This window comes from Ictalurus punctatus, chromosome 11, assembly GCF_001660625.3.
Source record: "Ictalurus punctatus breed USDA103 chromosome 11, Coco_2.0, whole genome shotgun sequence".
Lineage (NCBI taxonomy): Eukaryota > Metazoa > Chordata > Actinopteri > Siluriformes > Ictaluridae > Ictalurus > Ictalurus punctatus.
In genome coordinates, this window is record NC_030426.2 from 13662119 (window position 1) to 13674850 (window position 12732).

Below are 12732 nucleotides of genomic sequence, written 5' to 3' on the forward strand. Positions count from 1 at the left end.
AAACGTCCAAATTGGGCCCAAAGTGTCAATATTTTGTGTGGCCACCATTATTTTCCAGCACTGCCTTAACCCTCTTGGGCATGGAGTTCACCAGAGCTTCACAGGTTGCCACTGGAGTCCTCTTTCACTCCTCCATGATGACATCATGGAGCAGGTGGATGTTAGAGACCTTGTGCTCCTCCACCTTCCGTTTGAGGATGCCCCACAGATGCTCAATAGGGTTTAGGTCTGGAGACATGCTTGGCCAGTCAATCACCTTCACCCTCAGCTTCTTTAGCAAGACAGTGGTCATCTTGGAGGTGTGTTTGGGGTCGTTATCATCCTGCTCCAAAGGGAGGGGATCATACTCTGCTTCAGAATGTCACAGTACATGTTGGCATTCATGGTTCCCTCAATGAACTGTAGCTCCCCAGTGCTGGCGACACTCATGCAGCCCCAGACCGTGACACTCCCACCACCATGCTTGACTGTATGCAAGACACACTTGTCTTTGTACTCCTCACCTGGTTGCCACCACACACGCTTGACACCATCTGAACCAAATAAGTTTATCTTGGTCTCATCAGACCACAGAACATGGTTCCAGTAATCCATGTCCTTAGTCTGCTTGTCTTCAGCAAACTGTTAGCGGGCTTTCTTGTGCATCATCTTTAGAAGAGACTTCCGTCTGGGATGACAGCCATGCAGACCAATTTGATGCAGTGTGCGGCGTATGGTCTGAGGACTGGCAGGCTGACCCCCCACCCCTTCAACCTCTGCAGCAATGCTGGCAGCACTCATACATCTATTTCCCAAAGACAACCTCTGGATATGACGCTGAGCACGTGCACTCAGCTTCTTTGGTCGACCATGGCAAGGCCTGTTCTGAGTGGAACCTGTCCTGTTAAACCACTTTATGGTCATGGTCACTGAGCTGCAGCTCAGTGTCAGGGTCTTGGCAATCTTCTTATAGCCTAGGCCATCTTTATGTAGAGCAACAATTCTTCTTTTCAGATCCTCAGAGAGTTCTTTGCCATGAGGTGCCATGTTGAACTTCCAGTGACCAGTATGAGGGAGTGTGAGAGCGATGACCCCAAATTTAACACACCTGCTCCCCATTCACACCTGAGACCTTGTAACACAAACAAGTCACATGACACCGGGGAGGGAAAATGGCTAATTGGGCCCAATTTGGACATTTTCACTTAGGGGTGTACCCACTTTTGTTGCCAGCGGTTTAGACATTAATGGCTGTGTGTTGAGTTATTTTGAGGGGACAGCAAATTTACATTGTTACACAAGCTGTACACTCACTACTTTACATTGTAGCAAAGTGTCATTTCTTCACTGTTGTCACATGAAAAGATATAATCAAATATTTACAAAAATGCGAGGGGTGTACTCACTTTTGTGAGATACTGTGTGTGTACATATAAATATATATATATATATATATATATATATATATATATATATATATATATATATATATATATATAAATAATTAAATGTATGTGTGTGTGTAAATATACATATATATTTATATTTACAGCCTAGTGAGCTGCTCAGGCTCCATGAGCCAGAATACACGTGTTTAAACATTCTAGTGTTCATGTTACTGAGACAATGGGATTGTGGTCTTGTTGGGAAATCCTATTTTAAATGTTGTATAGCGCAAACAGAAAGGAAAATTTATCATCATATGTCCACTAAGCAAATATTTAGCTATTGTTAGTTACATACCCGCTGGTGCGTTTGGAAGATCATACAGACGGCACAGTATGGGGGCTGGAGGCCCATCTCTCTGTTGTACGCTCTCTCTCGCTGTTCGTTGTAAGGTCTGTTCTGCCACAGCTGAGCCAGAGGCTTGGCCCACAGCTCACCTTCTAAACCATCCTCCTCTATTAAAGCCTGGTCCTGAAGCTCTGTAACATACACACACACACACACACACACACACATATATATACATATATACATATACATATACATATATATATATATATATATATATATATATATACATACATATACATATACATATATATATATATATATATATATATATATATATATATATATATATATATATATATATACATACATACATACATACATACACACACACACACGCGCACATACACACACAAAGGTAAGATAAGCCACAACATTTTTATACTCTGAAAGCAGGTCACATCTGGATCCAATAGATTAATACTTTGGTGTGAAACTCCTCACCCTCATCACTGATGCTGTCCTTTATTAGCGGATGATGTCTGGGCAGCCGTGCTAGACTGTTCAGTGCCTCATAAGAGCCGTGTTCTGCCCCCTGATGGATCAAAAGAAAACCCACAAACACGTTTACTACACCACAATCATCTAGATCTTGATTCCCTTGGTGTCAATCCTTCATATTTTGCCCACTTTCTATCTTTTTTGTCTTCCAGTTTCCTGTCGATAGGCTTCACCTGTTCCTTGTTTTCTAATCTCCATATTTGGTCATCTCCATATTTGGTCATTTTCAGATTATATTTCAGATTATATATCTCAGACATATGAATGCTTGACGTCTTGATGCTACCACTAAACGTCTCTGGGATCTAAACATGAATATGAAATGTTAGCTAGCATAGACAAGCACTTGCATCAGTAACCATATGTCTTGGTTAGGGTCATGGTTTGGCCCACCATGTTTCTTGAAACTAGCATGGAACTCTGATCTGGATTTATGAGATGAGTGCCTTAAAATGTAGGTAAAATAAGGTACCTCCAATAGGACAGCCTTTACTTTTACAACATTTTGTCTACCTTCAGATTGAAACATATTGTATGGTGTACAGCATTTCAGTGTAATGCATGGATTTCTCACACAGCTAAACATTCTCAGGATGTTAAGAGTACAATGGGGATTTTTGTGTTTAAAAAGCAGGCCACTCAGACTTTTTTGGACTCTAGAACATTTATGTAAATGTATGTGACCTGTCCGTTCTCCTGCGTCTCTGTGTCCGTGTCGCTGTCCCTTTGCTCTCTGTCCAGATCGCTGTAGTCTCCTTTAGCGTAGCTGTGGACGTGTAGCACCTCAGCCGGACTGAGTGTCCGTTGGAAAAGCTGCTGAGACGAGCTCCCTCCATAGGCAGCCTTACTCTCATCACCGTCTTCGTTTGGAACAGAGCCGCCACGACTCTCCCTGGGTTTGGCTTCATGTTTAGGGCTGGTTTTCCTGCGTTTTGGGGTGATATCGCTACGGTGTCTTGAGTTATTGGTGGGTTTAGCCTGAATGCTGAGGTCACTATGGTCTGTGGTGATGTTGCTAGACGGAGATTTAACGGTGGTTTTGTTGAGTTTGGTGCTAACTGCACGCCGAGATGGAGAGGTGGTGGTGTTAGGCTGATGGTGCTTAGTTCTAAGATCACAGCGCGGAGTGGTTTCTTTGGGCCGAGAGACGATGTTGCGAGGCTGGGAGGAAGCGGTGATATGGCAGGACACAGACGTGCTATGGGTTCTGTTATGAGATTTAGGAGTGATGCTGATTGGCTGTTTATTTGACGGAAGACGAGGAGGCGGAGTCTCTAAGTGGGAGGGATCTGGCTTCTTTTCCTTTTTCAATGCTGGAGTGCCTACATCCATGCGGTCCTCGTTGTCACTCTCATCTGCAAGAAATGAACATGAGTAGGCGAGGGAAGAGGAAAGAAGAAGAAGAAAGAAGAGGAGAGGACTGTATGGTTCTTACCTTGGCCTGCTGAATCGGCCTGTTTTGCCTCACACCTTGCTTCAGGTTGACTGAGCCTGGTTCTCTTCCGCTTGACCTGCTCTACAGCGTCAGTAGAACCAGCACTGGCTCCTCTCTGCCGTTTCATCCTCACCTTCGGCCTGGAACTACTTCTGGAGAAGTGAAATGCAGCTCCAGTCGGTTACAAAGCTCATTAAAACACATGTACTCCTGTTCCTCCAACACAGTGCCAGGGAAACTTTTTAAGGAGGAGGACACAGGGTCTAATGCATTAGGTCACCACGTGAGGGTTTACTGAGGCATGATGTAGAAATAATAACTGTGGAGCACTGCAGAAGCTGTACATTCTGACATGGTTTACTGTTTAGAGTCAGCATCTGTACACAGCACAGAGACAGCATCACTATAAGGTGGTGTGATCTTACCTCTTCCTCTGAACAGAAGTACTGCTGGTCTTCGTCTCTTTTTCTGTCTCTGTCACCACCTTCTCTCCTCCTGTCTCCATAAGCTCTCGCTCATTCTCTTCTACTTTCTCCTCCTCCAGATTTGCTGAAACAGTGCCTTCATTTCCAGTCTCTGCAATTTCTATTTTACTTTCTTCTTCATCAACCTTTTTTGACACTACTTCCTCTCGCCCTGTCTCACTCTCCATGTCTTCTATCAGTGTTATGTGCTCTGTCTCACTCTCCATGTCTCCCTTCCCTATTATGCTCTCTGTCTCCTCTCTCCCTGTCTCACTCTCCACGTCTTCTATCAGTGTTATGCGCTCTGTCTCCTCTCTCCCTGTCTCACTCTCCATGTCTCCCTTCCCTATTATGCTCTCTGTCTCCTCTCTCCCTGTCTCATTCTCCACATCTTCTATCAGTGTTATGCGCTCTGTCTCCTCTCTCCCTGTCTCACTCTCCATGTCTTCTATCAGTGTTATGCGCTCTGTCTCCTCTCTCCCCGTCTCACTCTCCATGTCTCCCTTCCCCACTGTGCTCTCTGTCTCCCCTCTCCCCGTCTCACTCTCCATGTCTCCCTTGCCCATTGTGCTCTCTGTCTCCTCTCTCCCCGTCTCACTCTCCAGGTCTCCCTTGCCCATTGTGCTCTCTGTCTCCTCTCTCCCCGTCTCACTCTCCATGTCTCCCTTGCCCATTGTGCTCTCTGTCTCCTCTCTCCCCATCTCACTCTCCATGTCTCCCTTGCCCATTGTGCTCTCTGTCTCCCCTCTCCCCGTCTCACTCTCCATGTCTCCTTTGCCCATTGTGCTCTCTGTCTCCCCTCTCCCCATCTCACTCTCCATGTCTCCCTTGCCCATTGTGCTCTCTGTCTCCCCTCTCCCTGTCTCACTCTCCAGGTCTCCCTTACCCATTATGCTCTCTGTCTCCTCTCTCCCTGTCTCACTCTCCAGGTCTCCCTTTCCCATTATGCTCTCTGTCTCCTCTTTCTCAGTCTCACTCTCCATGTCTCCCTTCCCCATTATGTGTTCTGTCTCCTTGCTCCCTGTCTCACTCTCCATGTCTCCCTTCAATGTTATGTCTTCTATGTTCCCTCTCCCTGTCCCACCTGTCTCACTCTCCAGGTCTTCCATCCATGTTATGTTCTCTGTCTTCCCTCTCCCTGTCTCACTCGCCTTGTCTTCCTTCAATTTTATGCTCTCCGTCTCCCCTCTCCCTGCCTCACTCGCCCTTTCTTCTTTCAATGTTATACTCTCAGTCTCCCCTCTCCCTGTCTCACTCTCCATGTCTTCCTTCAATATTATGCTCGCCATATCCTCTATCCCTGTCTCACTCTCCAGGCTTTCCTTCCCTGTTATGTCCTTTATATCCTCTCTCCCTGTCCCACATGTCTCACTCTCCATGTCTTCCTTCAATGTTATGCTCTCTGTCTCCCCTCTCCCTGTCTCACTCTCCCTTTCTTCTTTCAATGTTATGCTCTCTGTCTCCCCTCTCCCTGTCTCACTCTCCCTTTCTTCTTTCAATGTTATGCTCTCTGTCTCCCCTCTCCCTGTCTCACTCTCCCTTTCTTCTTTCAATGTTATGCTCTCTGTCTCCCCTCTCCCTGTCTCACTCTCCAGGTCTTCCTTCCCTGTTATCCCCATCTCATCTGTCTCATTCTCCATCTCTTCTTTCCTTGTTATGCTCTCCATCTCTCCTCTTGCGGTCTCATTCTCTACCTCCCCTGTCTTTGTCTCGATCTCCATCTCCCCCTTTTCTGTCCCTTCTGCTTCACTCCCCATCTCTTCCGTCATTGTCTCACTCTCTATATCTCCTCTACTTGTCTGTCCTGTCTCACTCTCTACCTCTTCTGTCCTTGTTTCTCTCTCAGTATTTACTCCTCTGTTGTTATCCATCACTCTTCTTGCTGCCTCTCCTGTCTCACGCTCTATCTCTCTTTTCCCCGTCTCTTCCGACTTGTTGACCACTTCTTCTCTCCGTATCTCACTCTTCATCTCTCTCCCTGTTTCTACTGTCTCATTCTCCATCTCCCCTGTTTCACACTCTATCTCTCCTCTGCCTTTCTCTCCTGTCTCACTCTCCATCTGTCCACTCCATGTGTCACTCTCCATCTCTCCACGCCCTCTCTTGCTCTCGATCTTTCCTATCCCTGCCTCACTCTCTGTCTTGCTCTGCATCTCTCCTCTCGCTGTTTCACTCTCCATCTTCCCACAAACTGTCTCACTCTCCACCTCCCCTCTCTGTGATCTGTCCATCTCTGCCTCTCCTGTCTCTCTCTCTTCTTTTTCATTTGTTTTATCTTCTCTATCTGTGTCTTGACTGTCCATCTTTTGTGTTTCCATCTCTGTCACTGATTCGTCTGTCTCTTGTGCCACAGACAGATTCTCCTTTTCAGTCTCCAACTCTCCACTATCTGTCTCACCCATGTCTTGCTTTATCTCACTGCTGTCCAGTTCTTCCTTTCCAGTTTCCAGCTCTCTCCATGCTGTCTCAATTTCAGTCTTTGGTTGTTTTATTTCTTCAGTCTCCATCTCTACTGTATCGGTGTCTTCTTTTCCCCCGTCAGCCTTATCCTTCTCTCTGCTCTCTGTGCTGTTGTTTTCGGTCTCCATCTCTGTTTCCCCGATTTCTCTTTCAGGTTTGTTTGTCACCGTCAGACCTGCCTCTTGATCCGGCATTTCTATATCTGACTCTCTTCTTTCTGTTTTGACTCTCTCTTCCTCGGTCGCTTCTTTTTTTAGGTCTATTTTCTCTGTCTTGTCTGTTTCACCCTGTGTCTTCTCTCTTTCACTATCTGCTTCTAGTTGAGTTTTTCTGGTCTCTGTTTCTTCTCCCTTTGCATTTGCCTCTTGTGTTTCTGTCTTTCTTTGTTGTGCACTTGCATTTCCTCTCCCTTTGTCTCCTCTCTTTGTATTGGTCTCGTTTGTTGTCGTCTCTCCCTTCTCCATCTCTCTCTCCTCTCCATCTTCATTTGCTGTTTTGGTCTCCCTCTCTACTCTGGTTTCAGCAGGGCTGCTGTTGCTGAGCTCTCCCGCTTCTCCTGGTGTCTTTCCATCCTGCAGGAACTCTGCCGCTTCTGGTGTGGGTTTGGAGTGATCAATTATCACACTGTCCTTTCCCGCCTTCCACAGTTTATATCGCTCTGGCTGGAACTTTCGCACAAATACGTCCATGGAGATCTTCACCATATCTTTACGGCACAAACACTGAGAGGAAAGAAGAAAACAAAACACCAGCAGTCACTCTATATAGCAAACTGCCATTTTACTCTAAACTCACCTTACCATATAGCAAAATACAACTGATGTTTAAGTTATATCTCTTACATCGTCGCATCCTCTCACATTATTATTGTTATTATTATTCTTCCTTTCTGCATAATTAAAAGCTGTTTTTTTTAAACTGTGATTGTTGTTGTGGTTACACAAGTATGCAAATTAACTCCTTTAACCACAAAATTCTCATTCAGTTATTTGAGTTAAACCTATTATTCAGTGACTACTACTACTGAATTATCAGGAATGGACAAATCATTAGTCCACACACCTGAGGCAAACAGAGGTCATATCCAGGTAATTATTATTATTATTATTTTTTTTTTTACACATTTGTTGCAGTGTGGACAAGTAGACTGAAAAACCAGATAAATAAAATAAAGCCTAGTCCTTACTGAATTTTGCAAAACAAAGGCTTTCATTTAGTATGTATGTGTAAACATAATGCCCTTTACAGTGATGTGATGCACCTCGAGGCTATAACTATAGTGCACACTTCTGAAAGTGCCACTACACACACACACACACACACAACGCCGGGGGTACTACCTCTAGAATAATATTTCCTAGGAAAAATAAAATCAAGCGCAGTGTACAGTGGCCTTATAATTCCTCTGTTAGCAGATAATACATTTGTGGTTTGGGAACCATATCATATCATCAATCATATCATCAGATTTTGACAAGTCTTAAAAGTAGACAATGAGAACCCAATTAAACAAATGAGACCAAAATATTACATTTGGTCATTTACTTATTTATTAAGGAAAATGATCCAATGTTACATATCTGTGAGTGGCAAATGTATGAGAACCTCTAGGATAAGCAGTTCATTTGAAGGCGAAGCTTGAGTCAGGTGTTTTTAATCAATGGGATGACAACCAGGTGTGATTGAGCGCTCCGTTTTATTTAAAGAACAGGGATCTATCAGAGTCTGATCTTCACAACGCATGTTTGTGGAAGTGTATCATGGCATGAACAAAGGAGCTTTTTGAGGACTTCAGAAAGAGTTGTTGATTCTCATCAGGCTCGAAAAGGTTACAAAACCATCTCTAAAGAGTTTGGACTCCACCAATCCACAGTCAGACAGATTGTGTACAAATGGAGGAAATTTAAGACCATTGTTACCCTCCCCAGGAGTGGTCCACCAACAAAGATCACTCCAAGAGCAAGATGTGTAATAGTCAACGTGGTCACAGAGGACCCCAGAGTAACTTCTAAGCAACTAAAGGTCTCTCACTGGCTAATAATAATGCTCATGAATCCACCATCAGCAGAACAACAATGGTGTGCATGGCAGGGTTGCAAGGAGAAAACCACTGCTCCCCAAAAAGAACATTGCTGCTTGTCTGCAGTTTGCTAAAGTTCAAATGGACAAGCTAGAAGGCTATTGGAAAAATGTTTTGTGGACGGATGAGACCAAAATAGAATTTTTAGATTAAATGAGAAGGGTTATATTTGGAGAAAGGAAAACACTGCTTTCCAGCATAAGAACCTTATCCCATCTGTGAAACATGGTGGTAGTATCATGGTTTAGGCCTGTTTTGCTGTATCTGGGCCAGGACGACTTGCCATCATTGACAGAATAACGAATTCTGAATTATACCAGTAAAGTGTAAAGGAAAATGTCAGGATATCTGTCCATGAACTGAATCTCAAGAGAAAGTGGGTCATGCAGCAAGTCGTTCTACCAAAGAATGGTTAAAGAAGAATAAATTTAATGTTTTGGAATGGCCAAGACAAAGTCCTGACCTTAATCCAATAGAAATGTTGTGGAAGGATCTGAAGCATAGTTCATGTGATGAAACCCACCAACATCCCAGAGTTGAAGCTGTTCTGTACTGAGGAACGGGCTACAATTCCTCCAAGCCGATGTGCAGGACTGATCAACAGTTACAAGAAATGTTTAGTTGCAGTTATTGTTGCACAAGGGGGTCACACCAGAAACTGAAAGCAAACATTCACATAGTTTTGCCACAAACAGATATGAAACATTGGATTATTTTCCTCAATAAATAAACGACCAATTGTCTCATTTGTTTAATTGGGTTCTCATTACCTACTTTTAGGACTTTTACTGTGAAAATCTGATGATGTTTTATAATGAGTCTTTATTGGCCACATATACATTACAGCACAGTGAAATAATTTTTTCTTTGCATATCCCAGCATGTTAGGAGGTTGGGGTCAGAGCGCAGGGTCAGCCATGATACAGCGCCCCTGGAGCAGAGAGGGTTGCTCAAGGGCCCAACAGGGGCAGCCTGGCAGTGTTGGGGCTTGAATCCCAAACCTTCCAATCAGTAACCCAGAGCCTTAACCGTCAAGCCACCACTGGTGGTCAAGACCATTCGAAATGGTTCACAAACTTTCAAGCACCACTGTATGTATTTAATCAAATGATTAAAAATAAGGATGCTAGCCAGATTCAAACAATATTTTTACGTGTGATGCAAAGAGAGCACATGACGACAAGGTTCACTGATGACATGGTGACTTTCTGTCTCTAAAACAATGTGCTACATCAAAGACTTTATCAGGAGAGAATAATATCTATGGCTACAATAACTATGGTCACCCCTTTCCAGGAAATTCATAATCTCGTTTGCTTCCCTTATTCTGTATTAATGGACTTAACTAGCTTGTTAGGTCACCATAAAGTATTATGTTAAGTTAGTTACTGTTTTATTTTGTTTTGTCAGTTAGGTTTTCCCAGAGAAATAAAACATAGGACTGGGCCTATGTTCACCCCTGATTATTATATTCTGTATGAGGCTTAGCAAATGCCACTCCCATGACTACAATTACCAAGCTAAGCAACATGACCTGACAGGCAGAGTAGCTAGTTAGCTAGCTATTGAGATATATTTACCACTTTATGCTTTGCTATAAAAACTATCCTTGTTTAAAAAGGATGTGTTTGTATCTAAGTAAAGATCACAGGCTATTGAAGGCACATCACTGAATTCACAGCCCACTGCTCTCTCTATTACGTCTTATGTTGACTGTAATGCTGCACGGTTAACCCATTCGACTATTAACTTATCTCCTTTGAATTCTACAGTAACTACAATAAAACTGTTATGAAGTGCAAGTCATTTTGAGAGTGTGGAATTCAATTCTGACCCTGGGAGATTAAGTGGTTGAAGTAATTTATAGCTATAACTGATATATTGATCTCCTCATCATTAACATTAACTTATATTCCTTATGAACTGTTTGATATAAAATGACTCTTGGCTCATAGTTTTAGTCAGAGGGGGATGGATTTCCCCTGCAGAGTTTTGGTTCCTGTCAAAGTTTCTTTTTTATTAACTCTATTTTAGGAATTTTTATTATTGTCCTTAAGCAGCTTTGGGCCAATCTGTATCCCTGTGTCTAGTGTAGTCTACTGTGGTCTAGCTTAGGTTTTTTGTTCAGTATGAGTCACAAGTAAATTTACGTTGAAGACACAAGCATGTCTGCTCTAAATATTCAACAGTCTCACATATCTCTGTCCTCAATTTCTCACAGAATTTAAAAACCTTGTTAAACTACACTTAGACAGACTGATTAATGACTTGTCCAGCCTTCAGAATCAGCAGTTGGGCAAATTCCTCAAGTTATAAACTACAACCCCAATTCCAAAAATGTTGGGATGCTGTGTAAAACTGTAAGTAAATGTAAATATAAACAGAATGCAGTGTTATTCACAATAAAACATGGAAAACATATCAAATGTTAAAACTGAGTAAATGTACCATTTTAAGAAAGAAATAAGCTAATTTTGAATTTGATGGCTGAAACAATTCTCAAAAGTTGGGATGGGGACAACAAAATGCTGGAAAAGTACGTGTTACTAAAAAGAAACAGCTGGAGGTTAATTGGCAACAGGTCAGTAACATAATTCGGTATAAAAAGAGTATCTTAAAGAGGCAGAGTCTCTCAGAAGTAAATATTAGAGGTTAGAGGTTCACCAATCCGTCGAAAAACTGCATCTACAATTTGTGGAACAATGTGTTTCAGAATAATATTCCTCAATGTAAAATTGAGAAGACTATGAATATCTCATAATCTTCGGTACATAATAACATCAAAAGACTGCGAGAAACTGGAGAAATCTCTGTGCGTTAAGGACGAGGGTATCAATATTGCATCCCTGTGATCTTCGGGCCCATAGGCAGCACAGCATTAAAACAGACATGATTCTGTAATGGAAATCACAGCATGGGCTCATAAACACATCCAGAACTCATCGTCTATGAACACAGTTCACCGTGCCATCCATAAATGCTGGTTAAAGCTCTATAATGCAAAGAAGAAGCCATATGTGAGCATGATCCAGAAACGCTGCTGTCTTCTCTGGGCCAAAGCTCATTTAAAATGGACTGAGGCAAAGTGGAAAACTGTTCTGCGTGTCAGATGAATCAAAATGTGAAATTCTTATTGGAAACAGGGAAGTGGAAGCTCAGCAGTTAAGACCTTGGACTTCTGATCGGAAGGTCGTGAGTTCAAATCCCAGCACTGCTAAACTGCCACTATTGGGCCCTTGAGCAAGGTCCTTAACCCTCATCTGCTCAGTCGTATAAATGAGATAACCAAGTCGCTCTGGATAAAGGCGTGTGCCAAATGCTGTAATGTAATGTAATGTAATGAAACCACGGACGCTGTGTCCTCTAAACTAAAGAGGGGACTAAAGAGGAGAGGGACCATCTGGCTGTTTATCAGCACTCAGTTCAAAAGCCTGCATCTCTGATGGTATGGGGTGCATTAGTGCCTATGGAATGGGCAGCTTGCACATCTGGAAAGGCACCATCAATGCTGAAAGGTATATACAGGTTTTAGAGCAACATATACTTCCATCCAGATTCCATCCCATCTTTACTTCTTAGAGACACTGCCTCTCTAAGATGCTCTTTTTATATCAATCATGTTACTGACCTGTTGCCAATTAACCCAATTAGTTGTAAAATATTCCTCCAGTTGTTTTTTTTTAGTAACACTTACTTTTCCATCCATTTGTTGCCCCGTCCCAACTTTTCTGAGACATTTTGCGGCCATCAAATTCAAAATTGCCTTATTTTTTTCCTTAAAATAGTACAGTTCCTCAGTTTAACGTTTGATATGTTTTCTATGTTCTATTGTGAATATCATCTGGGTTTATGAGATTTGCAAATCAGTGCATTCTGATTTTATTTACATTTTACACAGCATCCCAACTTTTTTGGAATTGGGGTTGTACTAAATTGATAAAATGTAAACCTCTTCACTAATTGCTGAAAGCTTTACCAATGCAACTGCAGAAAGCAACAGTTGCTAAGGATTGATTGGA

At 42.7% G+C, this 12732-nt stretch overlaps 1 protein-coding gene across 1 annotated transcript in view; it reads right to left on the reverse strand.

Moving 5' to 3' along the window:
* The window catches only part of kdm4aa (lysine (K)-specific demethylase 4A, genome duplicate a), a 38053-nt gene that overhangs the window by 17561 nt on the left and 7760 nt on the right, over positions 1–12732 (reverse strand). The window contains exons 9-13 of the mRNA XM_053683705.1: positions 4135–7355; positions 3710–3861; positions 2959–3629; positions 2218–2308; positions 1723–1904 (exon numbers count right to left, since the gene is read on the reverse strand). Of these exons, the coding sequence (XP_053539680.1) occupies positions 1723–1904; positions 2218–2308; positions 2959–3629; positions 3710–3861; positions 4135–7355 (4317 nt within the window). The remainder of the gene's footprint in view (positions 1–1722; positions 1905–2217; positions 2309–2958; positions 3630–3709; positions 3862–4134; positions 7356–12732) is intronic.